Raw genomic sequence first — 17,022 nt, 5'->3', positions numbered from 1 at the left:
TTAGTCCTCTCCAGTGAGGGGACTCCTCCTCTCCTCCTCCCCTCCCCCTCCTCCTCCTCCTCCTCCTCCTCCTCCTCCTCCTCCTCCTCCTCCTCCTCCTCCTCCTCCTCCTCCTCCTCCTCCTCCTCCTCCTCCTCCTCCTCCTCCTCCTCGTTCGTCGCCGCGCTCGTCGGTAGCACGCCGCTCCAATAACCACGGCCATAAAGGGAGCGTGTGCGCCCATGATAGGCGGGGATTAGGCGGCCGGCTGGCGATCTGTTGCCACCGCGCCGCGCCCCGGCCGAGACGGACTAATTTATGAATTGTTCCGGCGGCGGCCAATGGTCCGGCGCGGCACGCAGCCGGGATGGCCGCGCCGCGCCGCGCCGCGCCGGGCGGCTCCGGCCGGCCGCGTCGGCAATCAGCCGCCGCCGGAGCCGGGGCAGGAGCCGGGGCCGACTCGGGCCGCTAAGCGCAATGCCTTGTAGACATTTGTCGGTGTTGGAGTACGGCGCCGAGTGCGCCGGTGGCTGCGCGGCTCCTGTGTTCGAGACAGGAGGACCAGACCTAACCTCCCGCGCCGGGACAGGAGGTTAGGTCCGGGAGCGACACGGAGTGGCCCCCGACCCAGAGTCCGCCGCGCCGGTCCGTGGCCGCGCGGTATTCCCATGGTACTATACGAGCCGCTATCAGGGACCGCCCTCCGTAATCCACAGCCAGCAATGCTCACATTAAACTTAGTCGGTGCCAAACTGGCGCTCTCATGATCTTCGTGTCGCTCATCTAATTGAGTCATAATCCTTTAATTTCCAACAGTTGGTTATGTTTCAGATAACAGCGATATCGTTCAATAAGAGCCTCATAATAGATCTAGGATCGATTATTATTCATTCGGGCACAGCACTCAGCACGTCTCAATTACATGCAAACATCGAAGGCATACCGTAAAACTGAGACGTGATACGACACCCAATCTCAGCTGAATGTGCAGCGTGATCAGCAGCGGAGTGAACGTTCCATTCTGATGAACAGACACTGCATCCGAAACCCCGCCGAGTGACGCCTTTCTTCTGTATAATAGCGTGGCTATGGCAGCAATCAGGCGTGGCGGTCGGAACGTGGATGCGCCATTAGAAGCTGCAGCATTTGAATAGGTAACTACGAGTATATAGGCTGGGGTCTGGTGAGAGTTCCGTTCACGGTTCGGACGACCATTTACTCACAGCTGAAGTACCACCACCATCGTCACCACCGTCACCACCACCACCACCACCACCACCACCACCGTCACCGTCACACCGTCACACCGTCACACCGTCACACCGTCACACCGACACCACCACCACCACCACCACCACCACCACCACCACGACCACCACCGTCACCGTCACCGTCACACCGTCACACCGTCACACCGTCACACCGTCACACCACCACCACCACCACCACGACCACCACCGTCACCGTCACCTTCTCCCCCCCCCCCTCCGTCTCCGTCACACCGTCACACCGTCACCGTCACACGGCACCATCTCACCGCCACACCGTCACACCGTCACCACCACCACCACCGCCACCGTCACACCGTCACACCGTCACAGTTACCCCGTCACCCCGTCACCGTCACCGTCTCCCCCCCTCCGTCTCCGTGCCATTGCGCGGCGCCCCCGGCCAAGTTATCACCAGGACTGCAGCCGGCCGCCAGTAAAGATGTCACATTATTCGCCGATAAATCGCCGGTCCGAAATTCGCGCCGAGTTATCTGCGCGGCGGCGGTGGTGGCAGCGGGCGGCCCTCCCGCCGGCCGGGCACGACAAATCACCTACGGCACCGCTGCACTGCCCGGCCCGGTCCGGCCCTCGCACACCCCGGCACCGCGAGCCGAGTGGGACAGGGGACAGGGGAGAGGGGACAGGGGACAGGAGACAGGGGACGGACAGGGGACAGGGGACAGGGGACGGACAGGGGACAGGGGACAGGGGACACGGGGCACTGCAGGACAAGGAACGAAGGACACGGACACATGGCACGGGACAGGCGACAGGGGACACGGAAACGGGGCACGGGACAACGAACACGGGACCCGAGGCACGGACACGGGCACGGGACACAGGACACGGGGCACAGAACACGGGACACAGGACACGAGACAACGAACACGGGACACGGTACAAGGGACACGGGGCACGGGATAACGATCGAGGGATATGACGTGGCTAACTGGATATGAGATTTGCACGACAAAAGGCACAGAATGAAGAGTACATAAATACTTCAGGACACGGGACGAGCGATGCGAGATTACAGGCCCAATTGACTGGAAAAATGCTGACCCCAAACAACTTCGCTGAGACGCGTGAGTGAGAGCCATGCAACTACAAGTGCGCGGTGAAAGGCCACTTCTGGGACACGAGCCCTGACCTCGCGAATACACAGATAAATGGTGCCAAACACCCGCTAACAGCTAAACAGACGACAGCGCGACGCGCGCCGGCGTCGGGACAAACGGCTCCTGCCAGTCGGCCAGTCCGGGCGGCTGCCGACAATATGGCACCACGGACCTATCGACGGTGATTTAGACGTGCCAGCCGCTCCTGAGACGAGCTGAAGTCATTAGTATAATCTCCATCATCTAAAGCCGCTATACCGTTTACAGCTTCAGCGCTCGGCGTGTCTTCATTCCGAAATGTCGACGATGATATACGAGGCGATTATGACTGCAGACGGCTACCATGTACCCCAGTTGGCAGCGGGTGAGCCGGGCCACGTACACTGCCGTGCCGGCCGAAAATGAAGAGGCGTCGGCAAATATGCCACGTTATAAATGAGAATCGTTGTGCCAGCATATCATTCTAAGATCACCTATGGAGATATGCATAAGAGCCTCGCCCGGGCAGGATGTGATATACTCCACTCGTTACAGCTTGTTGCGTGCTGTGTACAACGCTGAATAAAATTAGTGCTAAGCACGGCAGGGTGCCAGCACATGTATTATAAATGCCACCACAGACATATATGATAGCTGAGCCCAATTGGTATATTTAGTATGCAGCATGCATGAGTGTTTTCAGAGTCACAAAACGGGGCATTTGTAATAATGGTAAACAGCCCCCTCCCCCCGACAAACTGGTTTATGTGTAAGTAAGATTCCCTATTTACGTGGAATTCAGCTTCCACCGACACGGAATTCAGCTCTCCCAAGCGGAGGTATTGGCGGCTCGCCCACTGGCTCCTGACGGCTCCCTCTGATCGACTCCTGCGAGCGGCGGTCCCCGCCACGTCCCGCGGCCTCCGCCACTCCTGTCTCCTTGGCTCCTGCGAGCGACGGTCTTCCACTCAGTCCCTGGGCCACCACTCCTTGGCTCCTGCGAGGGACAGTCTTCCATCCAGTTCCGCGCCGCCACTCCTTGGCTCCTGCGAGGGACGGTCCCCCACCCAGTCCCGTGGTTGCCACTCCTCGGCTCCTAAGAGTGGCGGTCTTCCACCCAGCCTCCCGCGGCCGCCACTCCTTGGCCTGACGGAGAGCCGTGCCGGTGCCATTCGTTAGCGGTTTGCAGATAGCGCGGCGGACGGGCCGGCGGCTGGCACGCGACAATGACGCCGGTAACTCGCCGGTCGGCGCCGGCCCCATCGAGGGACGACATCGCCGGCCGGCGGCCCCGCCCGCCTCCACGGTCCGCGCCGAGAGGGAGGTCCGCAGGGCGGCGGAGGCGGGCCGCTGAGGACACGCCGGCATCACCCGTAAAGGTTGGGTGACCGCGCCCACGGCCATTCCAGCGAGTAGGTACGCCCTCCATGGCCGTCCTTCGCACGCTGCGGACCTTAGCTCCGTCCCGTACGGCCGCTCCTCGACCAGACCTCAGTCTCCGTCCCGTTCGATCTCCCTCGTTCGGACTTAGCATCCGTACCGTTCTGTCGTCCCTCGTTCGCCGGCCGCCGGAGCTGGCCGCGCTCGCCCAGTGTGGAGCCGCCGCGCGGCCGTCTGAGCTGGCGCTCGCCTAGTGTGGGCTCTGATCTGATCAATAGCAGAGCGCTGGGCGGGCTTATCGCTGCGGTGGGCCGCCGCCGGCCGCGTCATAATCGGAGCTGCCGACGGCCGGGCCGGAGCCGCGCGGACAGCGCCGATCCGTCACCGTGTCGGCCGCGGCGACACGCGCGTCGCAGCGACCCTTATCAGCGGCTCACTGATTGCCCGTCTGTGTTGAGCGGCGGTACAATGGACCACCCAAACGGCGCCGCCTCCGTGGCTCCGTGTCATGACATCAGGACCCACCGATGTGTGGGTGCTCACTACTCAGGTGGGGCGTCCGCAACCGTCCATGGCATGACATCACACACAGGCTACCACTGCCCTGGCTCAACGAGTTCCTACTGAGTGTCACCTCTGAGTCCGCCAGTTCTTACTCTGTGAATACCTGTGCTTACTCTGTGAATGCTCACTCCGCGACAAACCGTCAGATTCGGAGCGGGATCAACCCATGTCCCCAGCGGAGCCGGCCTCCGTGGCGGCCCGTCGACCCGCGCCGTCCGGCGCGGCGGCTGAGACCGACCTGGGACGCTGACCCGCCCGGGGACGGTCGACGTGTGACGCTGACCCGTCCAGGGACGGTCGACGTGTGACGCTGACCCGCCCGGGGACGGTCGACGTGTAACGCTGACCCGTCCAGGGACGGTCGACGTGTGACGCTGACCCGTCCAAGGACGGTCGACGTGTGACGCTGACCCGTCCAGGGACGGTCGACGTGTGACGCTGACCCGTCCAGGGACGGTCGATGTGTGACGCTGACCCGCCCGGGGACGGTCGACCCGGGACGACCTGTCCGGCGGCTGACATCAGCTCATGACGCTCCCAGCGGCAGTCAGTTCTCAGCCCGTGACGCTCCCAGTAGCAGTCAGCTCTCAGCCCGTGACGCTCTCAGCGGCAGTTTGTTCCCGGTCCGTGACGCTCCCAGTACTCAGCAGCGGTCCCTGCAGTATACCCGTCCCGTGCCGCTCCCTGCCGCGGCCCCGGCCCCCGGCGCGCCGGCTATGCCCGGCACGGCCGTCCGTCGATGGTCGGCGGGCAGAATTGACGGACGAGCCGGGTGCGCCGATCCCCCGCAGTTTCACAACGGCCGCGGCGAATCATCGTTCACGCAGCGCGGAGACAGACAATGCGGCAAAAATGCCGCCAGCGTCACGAGAGCCTGTGCAGCGTTGTGCAACTCTCCGGCCGACGGCGGCTGTTCTCAGGGCGGCCCTCTGCCGGCGAGAGTCGCCGCGCCCCCGGGACATACCCGGCGCGGCCACCGGCATTGCTGGAGGTCAGGACGGCAAGGACTCGCCATTGTTGTGAGAATGCTATTCAAAACGCGACCCGCAGGCAGCCAGCCGGCAGCTGTTTTCTGAGTGCTGATGCCAGAGAGGCTTCGAAATAGTAGTTATCTTTCATTTCAGGCTCTTATATGCCTTAGCAATTATAAAAGTATTCATCTGAAAATCATTACGAAAACACATCAAATATGGTGTCGTGTTCAACAGTTATGTAACATATAGGTAGTCCTGTTAAAATTATATTGTAGAAGAAAAATTCGAAGTTTGCTCGAGGTCGAAAGGAATGACATAACAGAAATGAAGGGAAAAGTTGAAGTTAAAGTATGTTAATAGCCGTCTTCATAACGGCTATTTGGTACACATTTGGTCCACATTTGGTCCACATTTTTTGCAGATTTGGTGCAGATTTTGTCAAGGTATGTTCATCGCGTTTCTTAATAGTCATCAGTTGGGTTGCACTAGCTGCTTATTAAATCAAAACCTGATTACGGAGCGAGCGAAGCGAGCGGAGTCTTTCCTTAGATTAACGGAAATTTCTGAGTATGAGCGGCCGGCCAACCGGCCGGCCGGCCGGCCGTGCGGACGCTTTTGCGAGGCTTATATCTCAGCAACCACTTGACCGATTTACATGCGGTAATTTTTGTAGGGTAGCTTCATTCCTTCTACCAAGTATTGGACTATTCCCGATGCATGTGGGTGACCCCTTATGCACGTGCCACGTGCAAAACGAAGAGGTGTCAGTTTTGTAATTGTTGCAATATCTCGGTAACTACATGGCCGATTGCGCTCAAAGTTGGCATGTAGGTAGGCACCCACTAGGCACTGCATATCCATGCGTCAGAGTTGGGGTGCTGCTGCACGTGCGCACGTGCAGGGGTCGTTTCCAGATCTCGAGAACGGCTGGACCGATGGCGCTCAAATTTGGTACACGGTTAGGGACCAGTTAGTGGGGTGCCGTGCACAAGTCAGTTGGGACCCATTTTGCACGTGCGCACGTGCAGGGTGCCGCTTCTAGATCTCGAGAACGGCTGGGCCGATTGTGCTCAAATTTGGCACATCGCTAGAGACCGGTTAGCAAGGTGCCGTGCACCTCAGTTGGAGGTACCTCCTCGAAATTTCGCACGTTCAAGGCCCACCCTCTCGCTCGCTCCGTTAGTCGCCGCAAAAGGCGTTATACTGGTTTTTAAATTATTAAGCATTATTTTCGATTAAAACACGACTAAAACACTGAAGTAACTTCATGATGCTAGGTTATTTGTTGTAAAACAGATTTGATGCAGATTTGTCATATATTAGGTGCATTCGCCAGATAACCCGTCGTCAACACGGCTAGTATGTCAACAAGTCGATTTGACTCAACGCATTATAAACATGCATTGAGTGCTCAAATATCTCGATTCAGTGTAATTATGTAGTTGAATCGATACCACAAAGCTGACCACATGGTATAAAAGAACCATATCAGACCCGCAAGCTGTCTTACCACCGGTCGAAAATTCACACGACATGAGATCATAGCGTTTAAGTGCGCGGCCATATGTAATCGTTTACCCAGCATGGATGAGGTTCATATTAGTGCAGATTTTGTTAATTGATTGATTAATAGTTAACAATGAACTGAGATAGTGCATCAGGTTATTATTCAGGATTCACTTTTGCCCAGAGGACAAGGGCCCATCAATTCATGTGCGACTGCAGGGCTCAGCTGCCTGACATCAATGATGATCAGACTGAGATTGCACAGATCCTACATCACCAGCAAAACAGTTTCCGTGCACTGATGATTTCATCCATAGAGCTCGTCATGACACTCCCTTTGACTCAGCCATTCTATTGCTGTTGTTTTTTGTTTTTTGTCTTAGTTGGTCTCTAACCAACTACCTAGCAATCTATTTCTATTCAACTCTAAAATTGGAAAGGGCACCAACGTCGCACGTACAACAAACCTAAATAGGCACACAACCTGAGAGTGGAAAGCTGAAGAGATTTTGTAGAGCGGCGCGGTACCGCGGTGGAACAACAGGGAGGATGCTGGGGTCAGCCATCGACCCGGGACTTCGGGAAACGGCCGCGGCACCAATTTTTGAGCAGCGCCGGGCTTCGCAAAGCACAATCGAGCCTCCCCTGGTTCTTACGATCGAACGGTCAACGAGTGATCAAGAGTCAATTGTGTCCACTTCGCGCTGAGTGGAAAAATTGAGTCGAATAACCGAGGTGCAGAGTCGACTAAGAGACGGGAAGAGTCGCGTGTGTGGAGAGATCTATTCTGACCTGGAGAAGGGACCTCTATCTGACCTGGAGGTGGGACCTCTAACTATCTGACCTGGAGAGGGGATCTCTATCTGATCTGGAGAGGGAATCTCTATCTGACCTGGTGAGGGGATCTCTATCTGACTTGGAGAGGGGACCTCTATCTGACCTGGAGAAGGGGATCTTTATCTGACCTGGAGAGGGGATCTTTATATGACCTGGAGAGGGGATCTCTATCTGACTTGAAGAGGGGATCTCTATCTGACTTGGAGAGGGGATCTCTATCTGACTTGGAGAGGGGATCTCTATCTGGCCTGGAGATGGGATCTCTATCTGACCTGGAGAGGGGTCCGAGCCCGCTGAAGGACGAGAAACAGTCTTCTATGTCCCCCTCTGGACTGAAAAGGGGTCTGACTCTGAGGGCACAGCAGAGTCGACTGCGTCCCTCTCCGGACTAGGGACGCAGCAGAGTCGCCTGTGTCCCCCTGGACAATGGACTGGGGAGGGATCTGGTCGACTGTGCCCCTCTGTGGACTGGGGAGGGGTCTGGTCGACTGTGCCCCTCTGTGGACTGGGGAGGGGTCTGGTCTGGTCGACTGTTCCCTCTGTGGACTGTAGGGGGGGGGGGGTTGACTATGCCCCTCTGTGAAATGGGGAGGGGCCTGGTCGACTGTGCCCCGCTCCGTACCGAGGAAGGCGTCTGAGGGCCGCAGTCGAGTTGTATACGCCCTTCTGTGGACTGGGGACGGAGAGCAGAGTCACCTGCGTCCCTCTGTGGGACGGAGAAGGGTCGCCTGCGTCCCTCTGTGGGACGGAGCAGAGTCATCTGCGTCCCTCTGTGGGACGGAGCAGAGTCATCTGCGTCTCTCTCTGTGTACCGGGGACGGCGTCTGACGGACGCAGCAATGCCTCATCGATCCCCGGGCGCCTCGACAGCGTCCCGATGTCGGACGGTCGGGCCATTGTTCCGTCCGACGACCGGCAGACGTACGGGGTCTCACTGTACGCGGTGAGCAGCGGGCCCCCGGCCCGGCGGCCAGCGGACGGCACACGGACCGCCACACTGCCGAGCAGCGGGCATCGTGGCCACCCACCGCATAGCTCACCCCACCACTGTCACACACAACTGGCACCGGACAGCTGAATTGGACAGGCGCACTTCAGAACGGTTCAGAGAAATGCTGCAGTTGATCGGGACTGTGCTAAAACCAGCTCTGCATGCTGTGTCGTTACTCTTTTGTTTTGTGCAGGTCAGTGTTATTGGCTTTAGTATTTGCCTCAACTATCAAACCTCCATTTATCGGTTGAGCAGTAGGCATGCAGTGTGCACAATCTGCACATACGCTACCTTAAATGACGTCGAAGCCATTCCAATGTGCTACATTTAAATGCTATATTTCTCTGTCTGATTGCCATGTTTGCCTTGGCTGGTTGTCTTGATAACGTTAGTTCCAAAACAAGATTCGCTCAACGGAGAGTAAATCTGACATCGTGTCACATTTCTGGCCACTCCTCTGTCCCTATGGAGACACGGTGAAGACGCGCCGTGGCACCTAGTGAACCCCGGCTCTGGCGTGCAGACCCAAGCTCGGCCGCTGGGCGTGCGTGAGGCGGCAGTCATCCGCATTGACTGAGGGGAAGGCGGCAGTAGCCCGCCACACATACATACGCAGTCACGAACGGTATCAGAGGGAGAGGGGAACGAAAGAGAAAGAGAGAGGAATGGAAAAGAAAGAGGAAGAGTAACGACAAGAAAAGCATGCTTTCAGTCCCAACAAGAGCATCCTCGCTCCGCGCCGTACCCACCTTTAGTTGTTGAATTTACCCGCACAAGACCTTGAACTCCATAAATAGCAAACCGCGGAAAAGTGATTTTTGAGATGCGGCAGCAGTGCCGCATATGTGTGATGCGTAGGCACAAAATATGTGCAATTTGTATGTTTCGTTTTCGGCTCCTCCCCCCCCCCCCCCATCACGTGCTGTTGCGTAGCCATCCATTTGCTCCCCGGAGCGAGTTTGTTGTGATAATATCCGATCAGTATTTTCGCTCTATCTCCTCTGCAGGGAGGGACCGCAGGGCCCGGCAGTGGCCCTCCATCCCGTCACCGCCCGCCACTAAGCACCGTGAGTGCGGCCGGGTGTCCACCGCGGCGGAGCCGGCGCACTGACGGCGCCACGATCGTCGCCCGGCCCGCGCCGCCCGCCGCCGGAGCGCCAGCCATGAATAATTGATACAGCCGGCCGATGATTTCATTGGCGCCGCCTTTGTCACCACTGAGGGGTGTGAGAGCGGCCGGTCGGCCGAGATTTCGGGCGCCTCGCGCGCGCCGCGATCGCCACCGCACAATGCGGCGCGGCGGCGGCATTGAGCGGCGCGGCGCGTTTGTTTTTTCAGGGGGCGGTGTGTTTGCGTCCGAAGTCAGCCGGCGGCCGCTCGCCGGTGAATGTCACGCCGTTATTGATTTGCAGATTGATACATCAGTGCGCGCAGTCAGGGTGCCGGGCGTGCGGGGAGCGGGCCGACTTACCTCATCCAGAGGGTGACGGAGCAGGGCGAGCTGGTGTCAGTCGATGACGCTGGGGCTCGGGCGGACACACGGTGCACGCGCGATGGCGGCCACTTGCACAGCCACGAGTCACCGGCTCACAGGGAGGCACTGGAACACACGAGACACGGTTAGAGCAGTCCGCTGTTTGTGTTAGATCCACCGGAACACAGCGAGGTGTGGGACGGAGTCCGGACCGCGTATATCGCGGCCATCGTTAGCATGGAAACGCACACCAAGCTGAAAGAATGGAGATGTCACAGCTTACATAGTTCAGCCACAATATATGACGCCGTTACTTTGCTCTCATAATAAATAATTTTGCTTGCTACTCAACGATAATCATTGAGATGGCCTAATTTTCCTTCCGCATTAGAAGTATACCTACCTATCATGATAAACAAAAAAAGCAGGAAGTTGTAAAATATGTTTGACCATCATTTCCTGTTCCCCTGGCATGACTACAATAGTGTGAGCCGAGGAATGCTGACACACAATGTCATCTATTTACTCTTAAAAATTGGGAAGCGTCGTCGACGTCGCCGACACAAGCATGCACAATGTAAAGCGACCGTTTTAGAAATACCCATTAGTAGAGGCCTGTTCACAATGCCTGATCTTATTTTATCTCGATATTTTCGTTCAACTTAACAAATAGGCATAAGAACGAAAATTATTTCATAGTAACTAGTGTTGTGACGTAACTAGAAGGCAGTATCTTCGGTATAGGTGACTTATGGCTATAGTATGGCTATAGTATGGCTATAGCTTTAGCTTGTTAGCTGCGCACCTTTTTCGCTTCCCTGGTCTTTTCTTGCATTCTGAGTTCTGAATGCTCTCATTTCACTTGCTACAACATAGTTTTGGGGTAGCTGGTAGGCACTCCATCGGTGGGCTGATAGATAATGTCGTTAGCTTTTATAATAAATCCCTTAATATATGATCACAATAAAATAAAAATAGGACACATCGATCTAATTAGTAGGTAATTGCAAATAGCCCGCCTACCTGCTGGTCGTGACAGGACAGCGCATTTATCAAAACCGATTTGTGGTTTTAGTAGTGGCACATCCAGCCACTTCCTGCATTGCAATGATAGCAGTGATGGTCTGTAAATGGATCATTCCCGCCCCGATCGTATCCCATCAACCGCCAAACTGCCCCATTACCGACTCTCGACAGGCCGGGCCGGGAGTGACGCGAGCTTCAGCGGCGCTGCGGTACCCCCAGAGCCATCTATCGTCAGAGCGCTGAACTAACAACAACGTCCGACGGTCGGTGTAGCTGTCGTAGGTTACCGACGCCACGGTTGGAGGTAATTCAGAAGCAATGATAGCAGTGTTAACATAATTTGCAATTAATAAGTAAAGATAGAAATTCCTCAAATTTTAAGCCTACGTATACTTTAACCGCGTCGGTCCGGCGCTCGAGCTCTTGGCCCAGATAGGGACACAAAGTTAGCGCCATTCGAAAGAGCATAAAACAATTATGAGAAAGTAGTCCAGTCAGTTTTTAGATCAAAGGCCAGTTTTACCAACAGAAAAATAGCCGCCTGCTGGAATTATTTTGCTTAAAGACCGCTTCACATACGGATTGAAACGGTAAAGCCCATGGAAACGTAAACGCTTAGGTACATGTCCATCGCGTTTACGCTCCGTATGTGAAGCGGTCTTTAAAGGTAGTGTGCCACCTTCCAATGATTTCCCATTTTATTTTTCCTAGGATAAGAAGCTTCTGTTTTTACCTAATATCGCAAAAAAATCAAAAATGGGCCTGGAATAGTGCCTTTTTTGCCCAAAAGTTTATCGGCTTTTCGATATGTATAACAACTGTAGTGGGCTGACCTGCAAACAGGCGTCGGCAACAATCGCGAATGCGGCGCACATGTGACAATAAGCAAAGGTCATTATAGAGTTACAACGTACGGGAATGAGTTTTCAGCTGTCTAATCGTAGACAACGCAATGTCGAACTTAAACTGTAAGCCTGTATTGGTATTGTTTCTTTAATTTGGCTGTCGAACATTAATTTAGAGGAAGTCGGGGGAAGCCCGGCCACCCCGTTTCCGGCTAAATTATTCACAATAAAATGCTCAACTGTTTGTCCTTTCAGCGTGGCAGCTAAGGTAACGCCAGCAAAAAGTTAAGGCTAACAAAAATTGCATATTGTTAAAGTTATACCGCAAAAATGATATTTTAAGGGTTTTTAGCTAAAAAGTGAGATATGTTGCACTGTTAATGTTATACCATACAGCACTAATATTTATACGAATGTTATGTAAGGACCGTTTAAGTGTTTGTAGTGAGGGGTGACGAGGCAGGCTGGCTTAACCCTCGCCGGCACAGGCCATTTCGCGTCCTTCGACGGCACAAGGGGGGGGGGGTACGACCCCCCCTCGCGTTTGGCCCCTGATCGAGCTAGAGCTTCGCAGAAAAAACGAGCGTGTTGCCCGTCACGAGAGGAAGCCGATGATACCCAATTTTAAGGTCCCAGGTCATCGGGTGACCTTCCAGGTCAGGTCAATGACCCGAAAACCGGGAAAATCGGGACCTGTTAGAAAGTCGTAAAGTGTGGCTGCTATGTGGTTTTCCGGGGTGCTGATCACGAATATCGTGTTAGTTTTGATCAGAGATGATGTTTTTAAGCATTTAGTCCAGGTCGGGTCAGGTCAGGTCAGGTCAACCGGTAGGGGTTGTGACGGGTATTCGTAATACGTGTCAACCGCCTCTGACAGCTTCGTAACATGTTACGAAGGCACCAAAACTACTTCGTAAATGTTCAAATGGCTGCTAAATTCGAATTCAGCTCCAAAAACTAGCCTAGAAACATGTAAAACTCGAAAAAGTGAACCGAGGTCACCCGAGGTCACCAAAGGTCAATGACCTGACCTGACCTTCAGGTGACCTTGACACCCACCCTAATGTATGGGAGCAACATCAAATCACATGTTTGAACGTTTGAAACCACGAAAAGCTTGCAAAACGCGCGGCTAATGCGAGCCGACATACGCCAAATCGCGATTTCGGCCAAACATGGTCACGGAAAAGAGGTCACAGGTCAAAGGTCATTGGGGTCAGGGTCATGAAATTTTCAGAGAACGTGTAAAATTGATCAATGCGAGGGTACTGAAAGTTTCGTCGCGATCGGCCGCTTTTTACGCGAGTTATTCGCGAAAAACCTTAGGAGGGGGGGTTGCATCAACCCCCTGTGCCGGCGAGGGTTAAGTATGACATTTTTTCGAATATCGCTGTTCTAAAATAAAAATTAGCACATTGCGGTTACCCCGGGCGAGTGGCCAAGCTTACCCCCAACCGAGAGCAATGCCACTAAACCACTGTTTTCCATGAGATAATAGGTACTGAGCAGGATTGGTTTACACCTAGATCAAAGATAAATTTCGAAAATAAACATGTTATCATAGACAAAGCCAGTCATGTCACTTAAGGTCAACTAGGGTCAAACTACGTTTTTGCAGATAACGCGACAGACAATGAAGCTAGAGCTTCAAAAATGGTGTCGTTGTGTTCTTCTTCATCAGCCGAGTCGTATGATATGCAATATGATGCATTAAGGTAAAAAGAAAAATAAATTTTAAGGAATTTTGAAATACACATTTTTTGTCAATTTTGCATCACGATTTTCATCGACCTGTACTGTATATGTGGTAGACGCCAGCTAAAATACCAGTAGTGACATAAACTCTAAGATGTCCAGAGCTAATCAGTACCTTAATATTTCACTTTCCGTTAATGTTTGTAAGACACATAATGGTTTCATCAACTCGTTGTAAAGCGCTGGGGAGGTGGCCGGCGTTACCCCTATGCCGGGCTTACCCCAGAAAAATCAACACTTTTTTAAAACTCGATTTTCTCAACCTTATACTTATTCCACGAAACCGAATTTTTGGGAAAACACGGCCAATGAACTTAGCTAGCTAACAGGATATCAACATTTTATACAGCACTTATGGTATGTAATAAAAATGAAAAAGAGCTTACTATGCCGGGCTTCCCCTGGCTTCCCCTATGGTTTGAAATATGATTTTATGTAAAATAATTGATATGAAACAGCCGTCTCTTAAGTTATGACCCCATTTCACCACACGCAAGTGGCAGAAATGACAATGATCAGCTGACGCATTTTTCTTGGCCGAAGTCAGAGCGCGCGGCCCGAGGCATCACGCGTAGGTATTTGGAAATTCCGACCTCGACGAGCATCAGAAGCCACCTAACAGGCGTGTTCGAAACCGCAGGAGATGATGATGAACGGGTTTATCGAAACTTGATTGGATGAGCCTATCGGTAATAGCGATTTTAGTGTGTGCATTTATTGTTCATAGTGGTGTGAAATGTGGTTGGGGTACGACCGACAACCCGTCGGGGCGAATTTCGCACTGGGGTACTCAAAATTTGAAGAATTTAAGACGTTTCCATGAGTTTTGAAGGTATGGATAAGTTCTAAAAATCCGGTTCTCCTTATCCGGGTCATTAACTCCATATGGTCCAAGAAAGCTGGCACACTACCTTTAAGCAAAACATTCCGGCGGGCGGCTATTTTTCTGTTGGTAAAACTGGCCTTAGGTCACAGTTCAGGTCAACAGAGATCATCAAAGGTCAAATTTTGCTTATTTCATTTTTTTCTTTGGCAAATAGGCACATAACTCGGGGAACGATTAGAGCTCCACAGCAACGCAGAAAAGCGCATTCAATAAGTCTTTGAAAGCTCTTTCTGGGTAATTTTCTCATATTGGTCCTAAGGTCAACGATGTAGCCTCCAGAGGACAAGCTTAGAATGTACATTTTTATAAAAAAAAGTATTTTTTTGCATTAAGTATTGACTTAAAAACTTGCATATTGGCCGTGCGCGGCTATGTGCGCACGTTAAGCTTTGGCCTCTAAATTCTGCCATAGAACTGGAATTGCGCGATCGGAGGGTAGAGGGCAGTGTCACCGCAACAAGCTTCGCTTAGCGGTGGCTCTGTCCTTGTGAATCCTTCCTAGCAAAAGGTTCGGACTAAATTAAAAAAAAGGTTTTACTGGACTCGTATTCCTCTCGCTGAGCCGCGTCGAATGAACTATACGTTAACCCATTAACCCATTAACGCCAGGGTTAACCAAGTCAGAAGGTCATTTTGAAACGTTGATCTGCAGTCAATGCCATTGCCTGGGTGGAAAATGCCATGCTGCATATCAGTCGATCCATATCATTAACCCTCGCCGGCACAAGGAGGGAGGGGGTTGATGCAACCCCCCCCCCCCTAAGGTTTTTCGCAAATAACTCGCGTAAAGAGCGGCCGATCGCAACGAAACTTTCAGTACTCTCACGTTGATTAATTCTACACCTACCCTGAAAATTGCATGACCCTGACCTAAGTGACCTTTGACCTGTGACCTATTTTCCGAGACCATGTTTGGCCGGAAACGCGATTCGGCGTATGTCGGCTCGCATTAGCCGCGCGTTTGCAAGCTTTTCGTGGTTTCAAGCGTTCAAACATGTGATTTGATGTTGCTCCCATGCATTAGGGTGAATTTCAAGGTCACCTGAAGGTCAGGTCAGGTCAATGACCTTTGGTGACCTCGGTTCACTTGTTTGTGTCTTACATGTTTCTAGGCTAGTTTTTTTTTTAGCTGAATTCGAATTTAACAACCATTTGAACATTAACGACGTAGTTTTGGTGTCTTCGTACCTAACATCTTACAAAGCTGTCAGAGGCGGTTGACACGTTCTACGAATACCCGTCACGCCCGTACAGGTTGACCTGACCTGACCTGACCAAACCTGGTCTAAATGCTTAAATACATCATCTGTGCTCAAAACTAACACGATATTCGTGATCAGCACACCGAAAAGAACCCATAACAGCCACAATTTACGACTTTCTAACAGGTCCCGATTTTCCCGAGTTTTGGGTCATTGACCTGACCTGGAAGGTCAACCGATGACCTAGGACTTTAAAATTTGGTATCATCGGCTTCCTTTCGTGACGGGCAACAGCTCGTTCTTTCCGCGAAGCTCTAGCTCGATCAGGGGCCAAACGCGAAGGGGGTCGTACCACCCCCCCCCCCCTTGTGCCGTCGAAGGACGCAGAATGGCCTGTGCCGGTGAGGGTTAAGCTGTACACACCAAACGTGTTTTCACCGCTCTTATCTGTCACTATCAAGAGCTGTAAAAAAGAAACTGGTGAAGACATCTCAGGACCTGAGATGACCTCAAGAGCATAATGACATGAGGTGTCACGGGTGAGTACTCTGATTCCATGGGCCATATTTACCTGTAACCTGATGCAGTTTGAGAATGTTTATTGTGACATTGTCCCAAAGAAGCGCAACTCAATTTTCTCTTTATAGCGGAAAGATCCCAAAATTGACCTTACCTTATAGGTAACCGATATCAAAGCTCCCAGATATACAGGGTGTCCCAAAATTAATGTCACATGCCCTCCCACAACATTTATTTTGCCTTCTACGGCGCAATATCAATATAATTTCGCCGGTAGGTACTGGCTCCCAGACCATCTTAGCTACATTCTAGTCACGTGATCTTCGAATTTGTGTGACCCTGACCGGTCAAGGGGTGTACGGTGGTCATTTCCGGGGCAGTACCCAGCGCGCGCAGACCAGGTGTCCGATGGCAAAACTGCAGAGCAAATCGTCCCACAGCGGGGCAGTCGGCATGCGGGTTGCCGGCAGCATGACCCACGGCCAAGTCGCTAGGCACTGGGCATGAGTTGCCATGGGCGTAACTTCGTATGTGGTTGGTGTGGAGAGCTCCACACCAACTTGAAAGTTGGTGTGGATTTTCCACACCAACTTTAAGTGATAACACTTCTCATGCACTTTTCTTTAAGTTAAAAAAGCAATATATGATTAAAGGCCAGAAGAAATCAGTATGGGTTCTCCATAGTCCACAAAGGCGGATAATTGGGGTGGAGGTAT

At 52.9% G+C, this 17,022-nt stretch overlaps 1 protein-coding gene across 2 annotated transcripts in view; it reads right to left on the bottom strand.

The window, feature by feature from the left end:
• LOC122387608 (homeobox protein OTX2-like) overlaps positions 1–17,022 on the bottom strand; it is a 133,801-nt gene that overhangs the window by 84,656 nt on the left and 32,123 nt on the right. For both annotated transcript variants that reach the window (XM_043377951.1, XM_043377956.1), the window contains exon 2: positions 10,071–10,199. In XM_043377951.1, coding sequence (XP_043233886.1) covers positions 10,071–10,075 — 5 coding nt within the window. In that variant the 5' untranslated portion in view covers positions 10,076–10,199. The remainder of the gene's footprint in view (positions 1–10,070; positions 10,200–17,022) is intronic.

This window comes from Amphibalanus amphitrite, unplaced genomic scaffold, assembly GCF_019059575.1.
Source record: "Amphibalanus amphitrite isolate SeventyFive unplaced genomic scaffold, NRLGWU_Aamphi_draft 000291F_arrow, whole genome shotgun sequence".
Taxonomy (NCBI): Eukaryota; Metazoa; Arthropoda; class Thecostraca; order Balanomorpha; family Balanidae; genus Amphibalanus; species Amphibalanus amphitrite.
Note: the sequence above shows the minus strand (reverse complement) of the source record. Positions and strands in the feature narration are given on the sequence as shown.